Source organism: Pterocles gutturalis, unplaced genomic scaffold (assembly GCF_000699245.1).
Source record: "Pterocles gutturalis isolate BGI_N339 unplaced genomic scaffold, ASM69924v1 scaffold6347, whole genome shotgun sequence".
In the NCBI taxonomy this organism is placed as follows: Eukaryota; Metazoa; Chordata; class Aves; order Pterocliformes; family Pteroclidae; genus Pterocles; species Pterocles gutturalis.
Window position 1 is genome coordinate 3,067 of NW_010110095.1, and position 15,989 is coordinate 19,055.

The following is a 15,989-nucleotide window of genomic DNA, read 5'->3' on the forward strand; positions in this document are numbered from 1 at the left end:
TGCCATTGGAAAATTAATGTCCGTGAAGTACACTGAGCATAGAGATAAGTCATCTCTGGCATAGGAAACCAGTAGTTTCCAGTAAACTGAGGAATCGTAGGAAAGATGAAGAAAATCTCAAATTTCCACCAAAATATATGGCTTCCATGTGTGAGTTATATTAGGTTTCCATAATGAATAAAAATGTCATACTGGTGATATTCTTCATGATGTGTTCCAGTTTAAAATAACAATCTCTGTTTTGCTTCTCTGTTTGCTAAGTCTGTCTCCATATGTTAACAGCTTTTTTTTTTCCTTATTTTTATTTATTTCAAGGAAACATTTTAAATATGGCAGAAACTAAAACCTTCCAGCTTGGAACAGCTTGCACCTTCACCTTTTTCTTTGTCCTCATCTGCTGGGTTGACGCAGCTTCCTTCCAGCAGCATCAGCTGCTTCAGAAAGATCCAGACTATGTAATGAAAAACTTACAAAGGTTCCCAAATCCTGATATGATCAAAGCTTTGGAATACATAGAAGATCTTCGCAAGCAAACTAACAAAGGAGAAAGCAGCCCTGATTACAACTCTTATCAAAGTGTCCCGTATCTCCTGCAACAGAAAGAAAGCAAAGATCAGGTTCACCTACCAGATAATGTAAGGGACTCTTTGACTGAAGATGAGTCCCAATGGGTCAAGGTAATGTTGGAAGCCTTGCGGCAAGCTGAGAAAGAGTCAAAAGTTGGCCCAAAGGAGAGTAAACCTTATGGTCTCAGTTCAGATAACAACTTTCCAGCTGGAGTAACTGATGATTATGAGGCTTACAAGTGGCCTGAGAGGTGGCAAAAATATCTCAAAATGCCACTTGGGCACTATGAAGACAATTCAAGAGACAGTCCTTTCAAGCGTACAAATGAAATAGTGGAAGAGCAATACACACCCCAAAGTCTCGCTACCTTGGAGTCTGTGTTTCAGGAGCTGGGGAAGATGGCAGGACCTAAAAACCACAAGAAAGAAAGGCTGGATGAGGACCAGAAATTGTATGCAGATGATGAAGATGATGTCTATAAAATGAATAACATTGCCTATGAAGATGTGGTTGGAGGAGAAGACTGGACTCCCATAGAGGAAAAAGTGGAAAGTCAAACCCAGGAAGAGATAAAAGATAGCAAAGAGGAAATTGATAAACATGAAGAAGAGATTGATGACGAAATGAAAAGATCAGGGAAACTCAGCTTCCTTGAGGATGAAATAAGACGAGACAATAAAGATCGAATGTCAGAGGATGTTTCAAAGCTAATGAATTATTACCTGAAGAGGCTGATGGGTGGTGCTGGGAACAGGAAATTAAGGACTGGAGGAGAACTTGAAGAAAAAAGAGCACCCGTGTTTCTGGATAAGCAACTCGATCCTCAGTCTATAGCTCAGCTGATAGAAATCTCAAGAAATTTGCAAATTCCTCCTGAGGATTTAATAGACATGTTGAAGACCGGAGAAAAAAAGCAGCTTCAGAGTGAAAGGTTGGAAGCTGAGCAGGAAGCAGAATTCCCAGAAGACCTCGATGAGATCACTGAAACTAATCTGGGACAGAGCGATATATTTAAAAATAAAGTAAACTCTAAAAATGGGTACATGAAGCAACCTCTTAATGTTATTCCAGAAAATCTACCTGAAGACCTCAATATTGAAGATATTGTCAGTCTTCTGGGAACTGACAATTTAGCTAATCAGAATCCTTCCTACTTACTAAATCGTCTTAATCAGGAAAATGATTTGCCAAGACTGTCTTACCTTCCCAGAAGATTGAAAGGACACCCGTTTCCTAAAAGTGCCTGGATGAATGATTTGGAAAGACGACAAATGGAGTATGAGAAACTGAATGAGAATGATGAAGAGCTGGCTGATTACTTGGCAAAGGTGTTGGCAAAATATCCTGAAGTAATCAACACGAACCAGATGAAACTAGTCCCAGTTCCAGCTTCTGAAAGTGACCTGCAGGAAGATGACCGGCTGGAGCAGGCCATCAGGGAGCACCTCAGCCAGCTGGGACCACAGGAGGTGGCGAAGCTGGCATCACTTAGCAAAAGGCTTTCTATGGCCGGGGAAAGTGACGACACGCAGAACAGGCAGTATCTGGATGAGGATATGCTAGCGAAGGTGCTAGAGTATCTAAAACAGGAGAAATCAGAGCTTGAAAGAGATCACATTACTAAACGGGCAATGGAAAATATGTAATTGTAATTGTTCCCCAAATATTATTTCTCTTCAGTGTGTTGACTTCTATCCCAATTCAGTTGTGATTTATTCCCACTCTCCCACTAAACAACCTATGGTAGACTACTTACCATTGAACAGTCTGCATATCTTTCTCAGAGCTGTTACATTGTTTATTGATATACTTATATATGTTATAAATTACGGGGCAAACAACAAATTGCTTCAAGTGTTTTAAGAAAAAATTTAATGAAATAAAGTAAAACTATAATATGTAAACAAATGACCTTTGCATTGTTAATAAAACATGATAAATGAAGAGTGACAAATATAATTTGAAATTTTTAAGATTAATTGGATTATTTTGTTACTGTCTGTAGTGTTTTTTTGTGGAGTATCGAATAAAAAAAATAAAGCATTATATATATAGTTTTATTTACAAGGCTTTTTCTATTCAGTGTTTTATTCTCAATGAATAAATTATTTCTGGACAAGAGACTGTGTTTCTTTGTGGCAGTTGATAAAATCAGAGTGATTTGAAACAGAAGCATATGTTTTCACTTTTACAGACAATTCTCCTGGAGTCTGTTATTTTACCACAGAATAAGTTGATAGCATATACTTCTGATTTTCTGGGCTTTAATCATGCTGATGGGCATTATCTTTAAGGGCAGTGTGTACCTGAAGAGCTTACTGATGTCAACCAGGGCAGTAACTGCATTACCTTCTCTGAAAATTAGGCCTCATGTAATTAATGAGTATGTAGCTCTTGGTCGTGGGAGAAAGATAAATGATCTGTCCAGCTAAGGCAGACTCTGTGATGAAGCTCTAAAAAAATAGAAGACTGAACCTTTGTCTGAGAGCAGCAGCAGCTGGGAAGCTCTGCAGGCAGATTCCGCGCCATCTCTCACAATGGCCACTGCAACGAAAGAACCACAGATCCAAGGCAGAGAACTCGCCCTGTAGGGTACATCACGTTTCTGTCCAATGAAAATATTATTTCCCGTTCCATGAAATGGCCGTTACATGTATACACAAGCATACACAGAACCTTTATTATTCACTACATTACCTGGACACTTGAAACACCTCTTGAGCTTCTGTTAAGAACCACAGCGGACGTTCTGGAAAAGCTACGGCTCTTTTACAGAACAAAACGTGCTTGCATAACTCTGTGAGTCATCCTTTTTTTTTTTTTTTTTTTTTTTTTTTTTTCCCCTAGGCCAGCTCAGGCATTAAGCATTTCCAGGATCTTAGTTTAAAAGTGGTTTTTCCCTGTGGTATTCTTCAGCAGCTCATCTCTGCTAAGTGGGGTGGGGATGGTTTTTGGTGAGGCAATGTCTAATGAAGCCAAGTAGAAAGGCTGCAGAAATAAGACTTCCTCTTCAGTGTCACCATTACCCTGAGCAATCACAGATGATAGGAGTTCAGTCAGAGCTCTTGCTTTGGGCCACAGCAAAATTCTTCAATTTCCTGTTACTTGTATGAGTTGAAACATTAAACACTGAACTGCGAAAAAATAAAAAATACGAGAGTTAAATTCACTTACATAAAGAAGGGAAAAAAAAACACACCACCTGTTGCCATTTGAGATGCACTTGCTTGTGCTGCTGGTAACTTGGAATCACTATATTTTATACAAAACAAAATTGTGCTTTTAAAAAATAATTATTTTTAGCACCTTGGTCCTAATACTGTTCCTGCAAGCCTCATAGTCCAGAATTTTTTTTCAGTCAAATCAGTAACATTTCATACTTAAATATGTAAAACTGGGGAAGACTAATAAAAACGAGAGTACTGAGAATTAAATGAATGTTTACTGTTTTCAGCGAGCAAGTTTTAGAATTTTATATTTGCCTTCCAAGGTTTTACTTTAACAAGAGACTTTATTTACTGCCCTTATTCAGCCGCACACATGCACACACAGAGAGTTACAAACCCTAACCTGTAGCCAACTTGCCAGGCACTGGTTTTTTCCTAGGGCTGTAGTTAAATGCCTTTTTTGCTTTTCTTTTCTTTTCTTATAGGAGAAAAGAATTAACTCACATAAATATTCCCCTGAAAAGAGATAGCATTCAGCCAGCGAAGCACAAGACAGTGTGAAGCCCTGTGATGCCTGGGGGATGCGGGTGCCATGCTGCAGGCAGTAGATGCTGGGAGGGGACCCAGCAGCTGCTGTCACTGTGTTGGTTGTGCGAGGGCACCTTTCGCAGTGCCTCAGGTCCTCACACACCAGGTGAGGAATGGTTTGTTTATCACTGCAAAGCTTCTCTCTCTGGAAATAAGATTTTTATTTTTTTTTTTGGACAGCCTGGCTGAGCAGACCTGCTCCCATCTGGGGACAAGAGCTCCTCAGGAGCAGCTGCTGTTGGTGAGGGACTGAGGGCTCCATGATGCTGGAGTTGTGCTGGGGAAGGACTCATGCCCCTGCAGCCTCCCAGGCACAAGGATCTTGGCCCCTGCACGTGGCTGCAACCTGCACACTGCAGCGTGAGGCTGCCGCCGCAGAGCAGGCAGAGGCTGTGTGGGGGCTCAGGAGCTTGCAGCTTCCATGGAGGCAGTTGAAAACATGCTGTTCAGTACACATAACAAACACCATCGTGATACCAGACCAAATAATCAAAAATATCATTAGCAGGGCTTGGGCAAAACTTGGTGAAGACAACAGTAATTTTTTTTTTTTTTTTTTTTTTTTTTTTTGTCTTTAGCTGCCTTTGTTTCCTTCAATGGTGAAACACAATGGCTCTTGAAGAAGCAGCTTTTGTGTTTTTCCCCCTGTGGCTTGCAGGAGCATCTCCCTCACCCTGGGATGCAGGGCTGAGCAACACGTTGCTATGGCAGCCAGGAGGCAGCTGTACCATCTCCCAGCAGTGCACAGCGCCGAGGAGATGCAGACAAACATGCTTTGAAGTTCCAACCTTCGCTTCTGCTTTGTCCTAAAATGGGGCTAGGATGGGCCCCAGCACACCCAGCCAGCCCTGCCCCAGGTCTCTGCACCGTGGGCAGGCTCGGTGCTCCTCTCCCTTGTGCCGACACTTGTGGCACAGCAGTTCCCCTAATGGCAACGAAGGTTCCCAGACCTGACAGCCTTTCTAAGGGACCTGGCTCAGAGCATATTTGATATTTTCTTCAAGTGGAAAACAAAACCATCAGGTTGTAGGGTTTATGGTTTAAAGGTTGTTTTTTTTTTTAAAAAGTCAATCTAAGAACTGCACCAAAACAATTATGTTTTACAACAGATTTGTTAATGTGGTGTGCTGTTATTATTCTTACTTCTTTGGCTGCTCTGATTCTTTTCAAAATAATTATTCCAGTGAAAGAACAGAGGGTCACTGGTCCTTGTTTCAGCCATTATTCCCTGAACATACTACCAAACAATAATATATATAATTTACATGGTGTGCAGAGGACCTAGACAAGATGCTGTACAAAAGAAACATGGTCAAAGCATGACTGGTGGTAGTTTTAAGAAGTTCTTTAGTTTCATTCCCCTCCTACCACAGCCTGTAGCACTCCCTTGCCCTGGGCTACCCGGGCTCCCAGGCTGACCCAGGCCCTGGGGAGCTGTTTGCTATGAATGCTGCCTTTGGGCTTTCATTGAAGGAGAGCTCGGTGAAAATTTTGGATATAAGAATTATTTCAGATCTAAGGAACCAGAGGTACAAACCTGTGCATAAGAGGACAGATTATTTCAGAGACTGTGTAGAAGAAAATAAGCTTTGAAACATCCAAACCTCGGCATGAGTAAAGACATCAATTTTTAGAAGAACATCTGACTTACAGGGTGCACAAGCCATAAGGGACTTTTTTGTTTGTGTTTCATCTTCATAAACAAGAAAAGGGATGTTGAGCTTGAAATAACAGAATTGCACATTGTGTAACAGAATTACATGGAAGTTTTGAGCTGATTTCAAGTTAAAAATTGAGATCAATACCCTTTCCTCTTCTAGCCACAGAAAGCAGACAGCTAATCTCCCTGTTAAGTGTTTTATTTCTAACAAATGAATCTCCAACTCCATTTTGAAATGAAATGAGCAAATATTAAACAGGCAGCACCCTCTTGATAGCTATAGCTGCCTTTTGCAATGTATACCAAAGCTCCTGCAGAAGAGCAGATACTTATACCTGAATGTGCAAGACAGCATTATCCAAATGTACATCACAACATGAGATCCGCTCCATTAAAGCGCTCCAGAGCAGCCCCCTGCAGAGAGGCTGTGTAGTGCTTAATTGTTCTTAATAGCCACAGCTGCTTCTGCTTTCATTTGTCTCTGTTTTATGTTTTCCTTATGAGTGCAGTGGGAAAAAGTCATGTTGTTAATAATGCACACAGAATACATAATCCATAACAAATACACTATCAAGCTTATTATTATTATTATAATTATATACCAAAGAAAGTGACCACCCTGCAATTTTTATTCTGGTGAAGGAAGGGGTAGATTTTTAATTAATTCCTCTTTTGTGTTACGATTTGACAGCATCCCATATGCAGCTGATTTGTACTTTCTGCTTGTCAGTGGCTTTTGTCCAGTGAAGAAAAATGTTTCTGCTCACGTCTTCCTCTTAAAGGCTTCAGTAAGCTTTATAATGTCCTCATATGTAAGATCCTCCCCAACAAGCAGATAGAACAGAAATTTGGTATTTGATCTGAATATAAAAAGCTGCTGAACACCTTCCTCGAGACCCAAGGGAGTTTCTCTTTTTACCTGTACCAGAATTCATTGTATTAGGATCCACAAAAATTAATACCTTTTTGGTTTTTCGACAATTCACATGCTGCTGCAAGTGTTTTGTTTACATCTGCATCTTGATGGCTCCATTATTTTGTCAGCTGGGGCTCTTACATGAGAACATTTGTTGATTCAAAAATTGATGTAACCACCTTACCTCATCTGAAGAAATTAGATTGTTGCAATTATTTTTTTCTAAAAGGGTATCTCCACATTGCAGTGTAAGGGGTTTGAGTTGCATATAATATGACAGTTGTTGGTATTTCTCAAAACACTTTAGAAGATACCTTGTTTTGCAGGAGAAGTGACAGAAGCCATCTACGATTTTCTTAACACAACAAAGGGCAAGCCAAGGCTGGAACCCGGGCGCCCTGGGCTGTGGTTTGCTTCACAGCTTTATTCTGCCATTCTTCCTGTTGCTAGCTAACAGGAAGACTCATGACTCAAACCTGCTTCTCCAGGCAAACCCTACCCAAACTAATCTTCCATTACTTCAGGTCAAACGTTGCATCGTGGGAGTGGAGGACTTCTGTGGCCAACATGTGTGGCGATGTGGGAACTGTGCTCCCTGAAGCATCCCTTACCTCCCCCCAGGATGCACAACAGTGGTCAGTGGCTATTTACTACACGATGCATAAATCTTTACAGACACAGCTGGATGCCAGCTGCACTTTGCATTTGTTCAGCTACCCAAGCATCTCCAGAGAGGTTTATCCGAGCTGCGAGGAACTCCAGTTAGCAGCAGCAGGCAGGTGCAAAGTCTCTAGTGCATAAAGTGGAAAGGAGAAGCCCTAAATCAGAGCTGATTATCTGAAGAGCCATGTTATTCCTGATTTTTGGATCATTCAAAAACATTTGAGATCGTTAATAATTCATTTGCAGATGTTGCGGAGCTCTAAATGTGGCTGATTAAATGCATTTGACGTTTCTCTTGAGAGAGGCTGTTATTCCAGGAAACCACTCAGTATCTGCAAATGTCTTGGAATTAGTGTACTCAAAATTACAGGTTCACTTACAATATTTTCCACTTGTAAGGAAAGAAAAGCGACCTCTGATTCCAAATGTAATGTACACTGGTGAATAACTATAGAATAATTATTCTAAATTCACCACAGCCATTCAGCAGATCCACTCTGCTCGCCTAGCGGTCCATTGCAGAGAGCTCTGCCTTCCTCTGCTAAGACAAAAACCTGCAGACAATGAGCCATGCCTGTCCAACGCACTTGGGGGAGGAGAGCTAGAAAATGGTTGTTTGGCAATTCCCCAGCTCTTGCAATTGCAGCTCCATGATATGCTTCCCAAAAACCTTCCTGGCATTTGCCTAAAAATAGGGCCCTGACTTTATCCTAGCAGAACAGGACAGGCTCTAAAAGAAATAATGAGCTGCATACCACCTTTGTGGCTCCCTGATTATGTTACCAAGTTTGAGTCTACTGGATTTGTTCAGCTTCATGCTTAAGTTAGAAGAAATCTCTTTTGGTGTAGCTGTGGGGTGCATTTAGTACCACTCCATTTAAATGCTTGAATAAGAACTAAGCATTTGTGCAGCTTCGAGTGCGTATTTTTAAAATGGGTGACCCACATCAGGGCAGTTCTCTTACTACTCTGCTTACTGCAGTCACCGTGACTAGGGCATCTCATCTACTGGAGATAGTGGGATCCATCGCTGCCAGAACTTTGTTCAGGGTCACCTTGGTAAAGCCTTTTGAGGTTATTTTCCTATTGCTCTAAGCTTATGCCAACACACACAAGAGGAGGTGCTTGCACCTGTCTGTTGAGGTCTCCAGGTGAAACACATAGTTGTTCCATATTGTCTACTGAAACTCTTTCCAAACCCTTATTTCCTTTAAATTAATATTTTTCCAGCTCAAATTTTAGATTCTGTTTGCATTCACATTGTAAATCTGTTGCCCCTAAATGCAAAAAGAAACCTCCCCCCTCCACTTTTCTCTCTCCTCTTTGACCTAAAAGAAGGTGTCAGACTATTTGGACGAGATGCAACGTATAATTTCTGCGAAGAGCACATTTTCTACCATGGCTATGTGTTTTGCCACCTGCTAATAAATGTCATAGTAGAGTAACAAACCACTTAGACACTACCAGTACTTGTACTCCCATAATAAGTATGTGAGATCCAGGCCAGGAACACTATGTACAGACACAGAAAGATAAAAATAAAGATAAATCATTAAAGGGGATAAACCCAACATTCCTCGCTTGTCATTCATGTGGCATAACATGGGGAGATGTGTTAAATCCCTGCAAGTAAGTTTTGGGATGCAAAATTAACCTGACAGGAAAACTGTTTTCCACGAGGTTTAATCTGCTCAGATCCAACATAAAATCAATTGATTTTCATCTTACAAACATGAGTGCAACAAGGTAGAAACTTTGCGCTCCAGACTAGTGACAAGCACACTGAAGGAGACTAAGAAAAAAGTCTGAAAATTTTATTCTGTACAGAAATCTGCAACTACCATCATATTGCATCAGTTAATTTAGACGACAGAAATGTTGTTACTGTAGAAACTCACAAGTCCCATAGCCCTGGACTTTGCTTTCCTAGAATAAACAGTCAGTTTAAACTCTGTTTACACGTATTTTTGTCGTTCTAATTTGTATTTAAAGACTCCCAATGCCCCTGGAACTGTACTGACCGGAGTGCCTGGTCTGAAGGTGGTGTCACCACAGTCACACAGACCTTTAAGGAGAGCTGGGACACAGTGGCTGCTTTGGTGCCATGAGGTTCTGTCTTCTGCACTCCTGAGCCTCCCCCTTGCAACTAAAAAGTTATTCCATCCAAAGGATCTTTAACTGTTGGGAAGAATTCATGGATATGTTTAGTCTAGAAAAAAAATACTGTTGAAAATGCCACAACAATGAACAATTAAAAAAATAAACTTTAAAAGGAAATTTATCAAATTCTCAACTTTATAGTAGCTTTCTTACTTGTTACAAAAATACTGGTTTTGTTTTAGTTTTATGCTGTTTCTCCTTTGCTCCTTTTGGTCAGCACATTGCGCTTTGCCGATCCTAGGCAAGAGTTCAAAACTACTGTCTGCTTCCCAGTTTGGCAACCTTTTTTACATCACTCTTATTTATATCTGACACAATGCAGGTGAATCTAACAACTTCACATAATTCTGTTCCATATAACGCTATTTGTTTCCACACCAGTAAATTTTGTGATGTCCCACATAATGAGGCCATATTTAAGCTGAAGCTCAGAGAAGATGCAGGGGCAGGAATCAGAAGCCCAGCCTCCACTGTGGGCATACCCGTGTTCAATGCCACCTTTTCAGCCCCATCACCCCCTCCCTAGTGTGGGGAAAATAGGGGACACCACTGTAAATGGTTTTAAATGCACCAACAACCATATAGGTAAAACATGTAATTTAACATGGAGTTAAAAACCCCAGTTTGTGTAGGGAGCCACAGACCAAGTCTCATTTTCTTCAGCATTGCTTTGGCTATGAAATTCCTTTAAGGTTAGCTTACTATGCCCTCTGTGGAGTTGATCGCTGCTTCACGCATAGATGGCCACATCAGACTCCAAATCTCTTGGCTCCAAACTAAGATGCTATTTATAGATTCCCCTTCACCCTCCCTGCCTGCCTTCCAAACAGGCTGAATGATCAACTCCAAAAATGCAAAACTCTGTTCGAGCACAGAGGTGAGAACAGAGGGGATGTTAAGTAGTTTGGCCATTAAAAATATGCTGAGATAAACTGTGGCAGGCAGATTCCCTGAGGAACAATATTTTGGCAACAGCCTTCCAAGAAAATTCAGAAGTGCAATCAATACAATCAATACTATACCCAAACACCTTTTCCCATCCATCCAATCTACAAGGAGAATGCCAGAAAATGAGATTAGCTTTATTGCATTAACCCAGCTAAAGGCAACATTTACATTTTTAACTTAATATTGGATGCTCACTGAAGTGCTCTACAAAGGCAGGTGATGAATGAGTCTGGCGAGGCCTCCCGCCTTATCACTTGGCTACCACCACCTGCCACAGAGAAAATAAATGGCAACCGGCAGCCTGGCCATGCCGCAGGCCAGCAGAGTCTTTTGGGCTAAACTGGACTGGCAACTGCATGCAGATCAGCAGGAGTGCTGAGGAGCCCGATTCTCCTGGGCAACCTTAGGTGTTGGGGAGCCTTCTATCTTTGAGCTGACACCTTGACGGTTACTTTCTTGGCTAACTCACTCATTTATTAATCAGGCTGTATAATTTCCTTTTCCTCCATTTACCATCTTCCTGGCTCAGTTCAGTGCGTGACTCAGTAAGCCTGGCTTAATCATCTTCGTCATAAATTCTGACTGTATTTCATTGCTGATAAAGTTCTTGATGACCAGTTCCTACAGCTAAAATATCAGAATGTAAAAAAAAAAAAAAAAAAAAAAAAAAGTGTGACTCTTCCTTTGGACTGTGGGTATTTTTAAAAATTAATTATTGTGCTATAGCACCTTTCCAAAGAAGCAGCCAAAGGCAGTAGCCGACTGTGTTGTAAGTATATAAAGGATGTGGTTGTTTAAAAAAACATACTTTACGTATGAAACTGCAAAGATAGAGTAGAATTTAGTTATCCTGCACCAAGACTGCTGGGACATTTGGCTTTTTCCTAAGGAAATGACTTTGCCTTGTAGCTCACCTTTTATAGTGCACAATTTTCTGCCTGTGCAATTCATTATTCAGTACTCCATCTCCTCAATAATCTAGTGCTGATGTCCTTAGGAAATGAATTTTTTAATAGTCTTCTTGATGAACATGTGTTTTGTGGCACCTGAAAATAGAGGTACTATATTTCTAGGCTAGTTGCATATTTTACCTATTGAGTCATACATTTCAGTGGCTTTGGCTTCCTATGTGTTGAGATGGAAAAATAATTTAAACAGTCATTGCCTGACAAGATATGATTATTTGTCCTCCTACATATCCTATGAGTACAAAGTTGGATTTACAGCTTGCTCTTTTACTTTACATCTTTCGAAAGCCAAGGAAAAAGGAATGCATTGCTTTATCAATTCTTGGTAGGTGAGCACAGGAACTGTATTGTGTGTATATATACACTATATAACAAGGGATATTGGGATATACAAAACAGCAGGTGCTTTAGTTAAACTGTTGCTACAGACAGAAAAAAAACAAACAAACAAACAGATGGAAAGCAAGCAAGCAAAACCCTCTTCAACATTCATGGGTTAGGAATGAGGCCTGGGGGCACCTGTTCTGCACCCAGATCTGACTTGGGCAGCTGGAGATGGGTCTTCAGCTTGACTTTCTCATAAGGAAGGCACCCACCCTGGCTTATCAGTGTTTCCACTATTTATGCAGGTTTCTGATAAAAGAAACTATAGCCAGTGATGCTATTCTAAAAATATTATGACCTTTGGAATTGTGAAATTATCTGGCTGCCTAAAACTGTTCATCTTTGTGAAAACAGCTCATCTTTCAAAGCTGCTGTAAATCTGGCTGCCTAAAACTGTTAATCTTCATGAAAACAGCTCATCTTTCAAAGCTGCTGTGCCTTGGCAAATCTAAGACAATGTTGAAAACACTGGGCTTTGCTTTTATTAAATAGACACATTCTGTACTGGGATAATTTACCGCAGCTCTGCTGACTTCATTGAGCACAGGGTGTTTGGCCATCTTGACAAATTTTTACATAAAGCTCAGTCAACCCACTGGTCTATCCATGTTTTGGTGTGTGACAAATGCACATCTCTGGTAATCATCAGGCCCTGCCCAGGGCAGCTCGCATCTTCCTGTGCCCCAGTGAGCAGCAGGCAGTAGATGACCAGCATCAGGGATCAGGTTAGGAAAACTAAAACCCTGATAGAATTAAATCTGGCCAGGGATGGCACGGGCAACAAGAAAATCTTCTATAGGTATGTCAGTGATAAAAGGAAGACTAAAGAAAATGTGAGCCCTCTCTGGAAGGAAATAGGAGACCTTGTTACCCAAGATATATAGGGAAGGCTAAAGTACTCAATGGCTTTTTTTGCGTCAGTCTTCCCCAGCAAGTGCTCAAGCCACACTACCCAAGTCGCAGAAGGCAAGGTGGGCGACCAGGAGAGGGAAGAACTGCCGACTGTAAGAGAAGATCAGATTCGAGACCATCTAAGGAACCTGAAGGTGGACAAGTCCATGGGACCTGATGAAGTACATCCACGAGTCCTGAGGGAATGGGTGGATCAAGTTGCTAAGACACTACCCATAATATTTGAGAAATTGTGGCAGTCTGGTGAAGTTCCTCCTGACTCGAAAAGGGGAAACACCTTCCCGTATGAGGACAGGCTGAGAGAGTTGGGGTTGTTCAGCCTGGAAAAGAGAAGGGTCCAGGGAGACCTTATAGTGGCCTTCCAGTACTTAAAGAGGGCTACAGGAGAGATGGGGAGGCACTCTTGATCAGGGAGTTTAGTGAGAGGACAAGGAGCAATGGTTTTAATCTGAAAGAGGGTAGATTTAGAATTGATATTAAGAAGAAATTTTTTACTATAAGGGTGGTGAGGTGTTGGAACAGGCTACCCAGAGAAGCTGTGGATGCCCCATCCCTGGAGGTGTTCAAGGCCAGGCTGGATGAGGCTTTGAGCAACCTGGGCTAGTGGGAGGTGTCCCTGCCCATGGCAGGGGGGTTGGAACTGGATGATCTTTAAGGTGCCTACCAACCCAAACCATTCCGTGGTTCTATGATGACTCTGTGGTCTGGGGACATGGCTGTGACAGGACCACCTTCCCTGACTCAAGAAAGGGTCTTGACCCTTGCTAAAGGGCAAGATGCCTGAAATCTGTGAAAAGCTCAGACACAGCACTCTTTCACAGGGGACACCCTAGGAACATGCTTGCATGCCTCCTTAAGACCCATTAAAACACTTCACTAGGTCTTTATAACTTGTGTAAACAGGTAGGGCCCAACTCTCCAGTCCCTGCAGACCCCATGCCCCTCCTGCTGCAGGCCCCAGGAGCTGGGCTACCTTGGGACAAGCCTGGGGTCTTGGTTTGTGAATCTCCCCCTTAGTGCAGTGCAAGTGGGGAGTGCTCCAAGGGGACAGAGCTGCTCCCAGCCACGTGGGCAAGGCTACCTCTGCCTTTCCCTGCCACAGGTCACTGCCCGTGGGATGGCTCAGGAAGGTTTCTTTCTTTGACAGCCTGATTAGCTTTGTGATTACCCAAGTCTGGGAAAAACAGAAGGCTTTCCTTTAAGGCTGGGGCCACTTAAGGACAGATTTGCTTATAGCCAATCCATACTACATTTTCCCCAACTCTTATATCAATCAAAACATAAATGAAGTCTCTCCAGATGAAAAAACCTCAAACCCTTAATTTCACACAACATAAAATTTTCACACAGATTGTGAAGTTGTTTTTAAAGCCCTTCCATAAAAATGAAGTACAAGCTGAAGACAAGCACCCTCTCACAATGAAATGAACTATATTAATTTTTTAAAATTCTGTTTAGTGTCTGAGGGGTATTTTTGCTTGGAAATCTGCAAATGGCTTTGTTCAAAGGAGACTTTTATTTTTCAGGAAAAATAATATATTGTTTCAAGAAAAGTCATCCACCTCTTTTAACCTGGGAAGCAGATAATAGGATCTTTCCAGATATTTCTGTGGCTGACAGCATATGTAACAGGGTTTCTGCAATCTTTCTTGGAAAAGAATTACTGAATAATTAAATATCATACAAAGGTGTTGAGACTGCACTACAGCCCAATGCAAAACATTCTACATCAAAAATAAAGTATCCTCCTCTCCAGGAAAGTATTGTGATTCCAGAAAAGTCTGATGGGGATCATTAACAATTACACCATAAAGCAGCTGTAGTTCTGTTCCCCAGAACAAGCCAGTTTGCTTTCGAGAATTACTGAGTAATTAAATATCATACAAAGGTGTTGAGACTGCACTACAGCCCAATGCAAAACATTCTACATCAAAAATAAAGTATCCTCCTCTCCAGGAAAGTATTGTGATTCCAGAAAAGTCTGATGGGGATCATTAACAATTACACCATAAAGCAGCTGTAGTTCTGTTCCCCAGAACAAGCCAGTTTGCTTTCTTCACTTGTGATTTGAAATTTGATATAATTTTCAATTTTGCAATGCTGGGAGAGCAGTTCAGCTGACTTTTAAGGTTCGTTTCGAGAATACAGTTCAATTTAGCTAGTAATTTGCAGAGACCATCCTTCTGATTACATTCTGTTTTTCTGCCCATTTCAGAGAGCACAAAGAGAAGAAGAAGGCCGACAGCGGCATTAGCGGCCCCACATAATCTGCTCTAACACAAAATGTGATTGTAAGTGAATATATTAAAGTGCTGAGATGCGAATTAGCTACTTTAATGCAAATTATTCTTTTATTTATAGAGTGGTTCTTCCTTAGACCTGAAATTGCCGTAGCTCTGATGCTAGCACCGAGTCATGAGATAAATGAATCAGAGAGCAGGATTACTGCGTCTGCAGAGGGTGTTACATTCTTGAGTCTAACCTCATGCTACAGCACTTGCGGGAGATCTATGTGTGCACGTATCCGTCACATGAAACAATTCCCAAGGGACATTTTGGCAAATTGCCTCCCGCGTGCTCCCAGGGCTGGAGGGCAGGAGGCAGAGCCCATGCCCACACGAGCAGCTAGAGGTTTGGGTCCACCAAAGGGGTACGCATCCCTACCCTTCTCTGCTCTTCCTGGTGAGTGCTGGAGGCCCCTTTTGGGGACTTCACCCCTTGCTGGGCACTTTAGCAGCTCCTCCAAGCCCAGAAGTGAATCTCATCTTATTGGGGCAGGCAACACAGCAATTTGGTGGGGCAAATGCCAAGTGTACCAACATTACCAAAGGGTCCCTGATCCATGATGCTTATCCACCTGTTCCTGCTCTATCAGACTGGTCCAGTTACTGGTCCCTGTGTTCCTGGCTTACCTTTAGAAAGCCAAGCCTGGAATTTGGCAAAGAGCCACCAAAGAGAAAACAGGCTGTGCTATCTTTAAAGAGAGATGGCTAGAGGCTTTCCAGAAAAATCTGCAGGCTTTTGCTCTCTCTTGTTTTCTTCACGACACCCGAGCT

The 15,989-nt window shown here is 41.8% G+C and overlaps 1 protein-coding gene across 1 annotated transcript; it reads left to right on the forward strand.

Annotated features, from left to right (window-relative positions):
* The first annotated feature begins 329 nt into the window (after positions 1-329).
* Positions 330-2,686, forward strand: SCG2 (secretogranin II). The gene has a single exon (XM_010073206.1). It carries the CDS (start codon positions 330-332, stop codon positions 2,211-2,213), a length of 1,884 nt encoding a protein of 627 aa, XP_010071508.1. The 3' UTR covers positions 2,214-2,686.
* Positions 2,687-15,989: the final 13,303 nt, after the last annotated feature.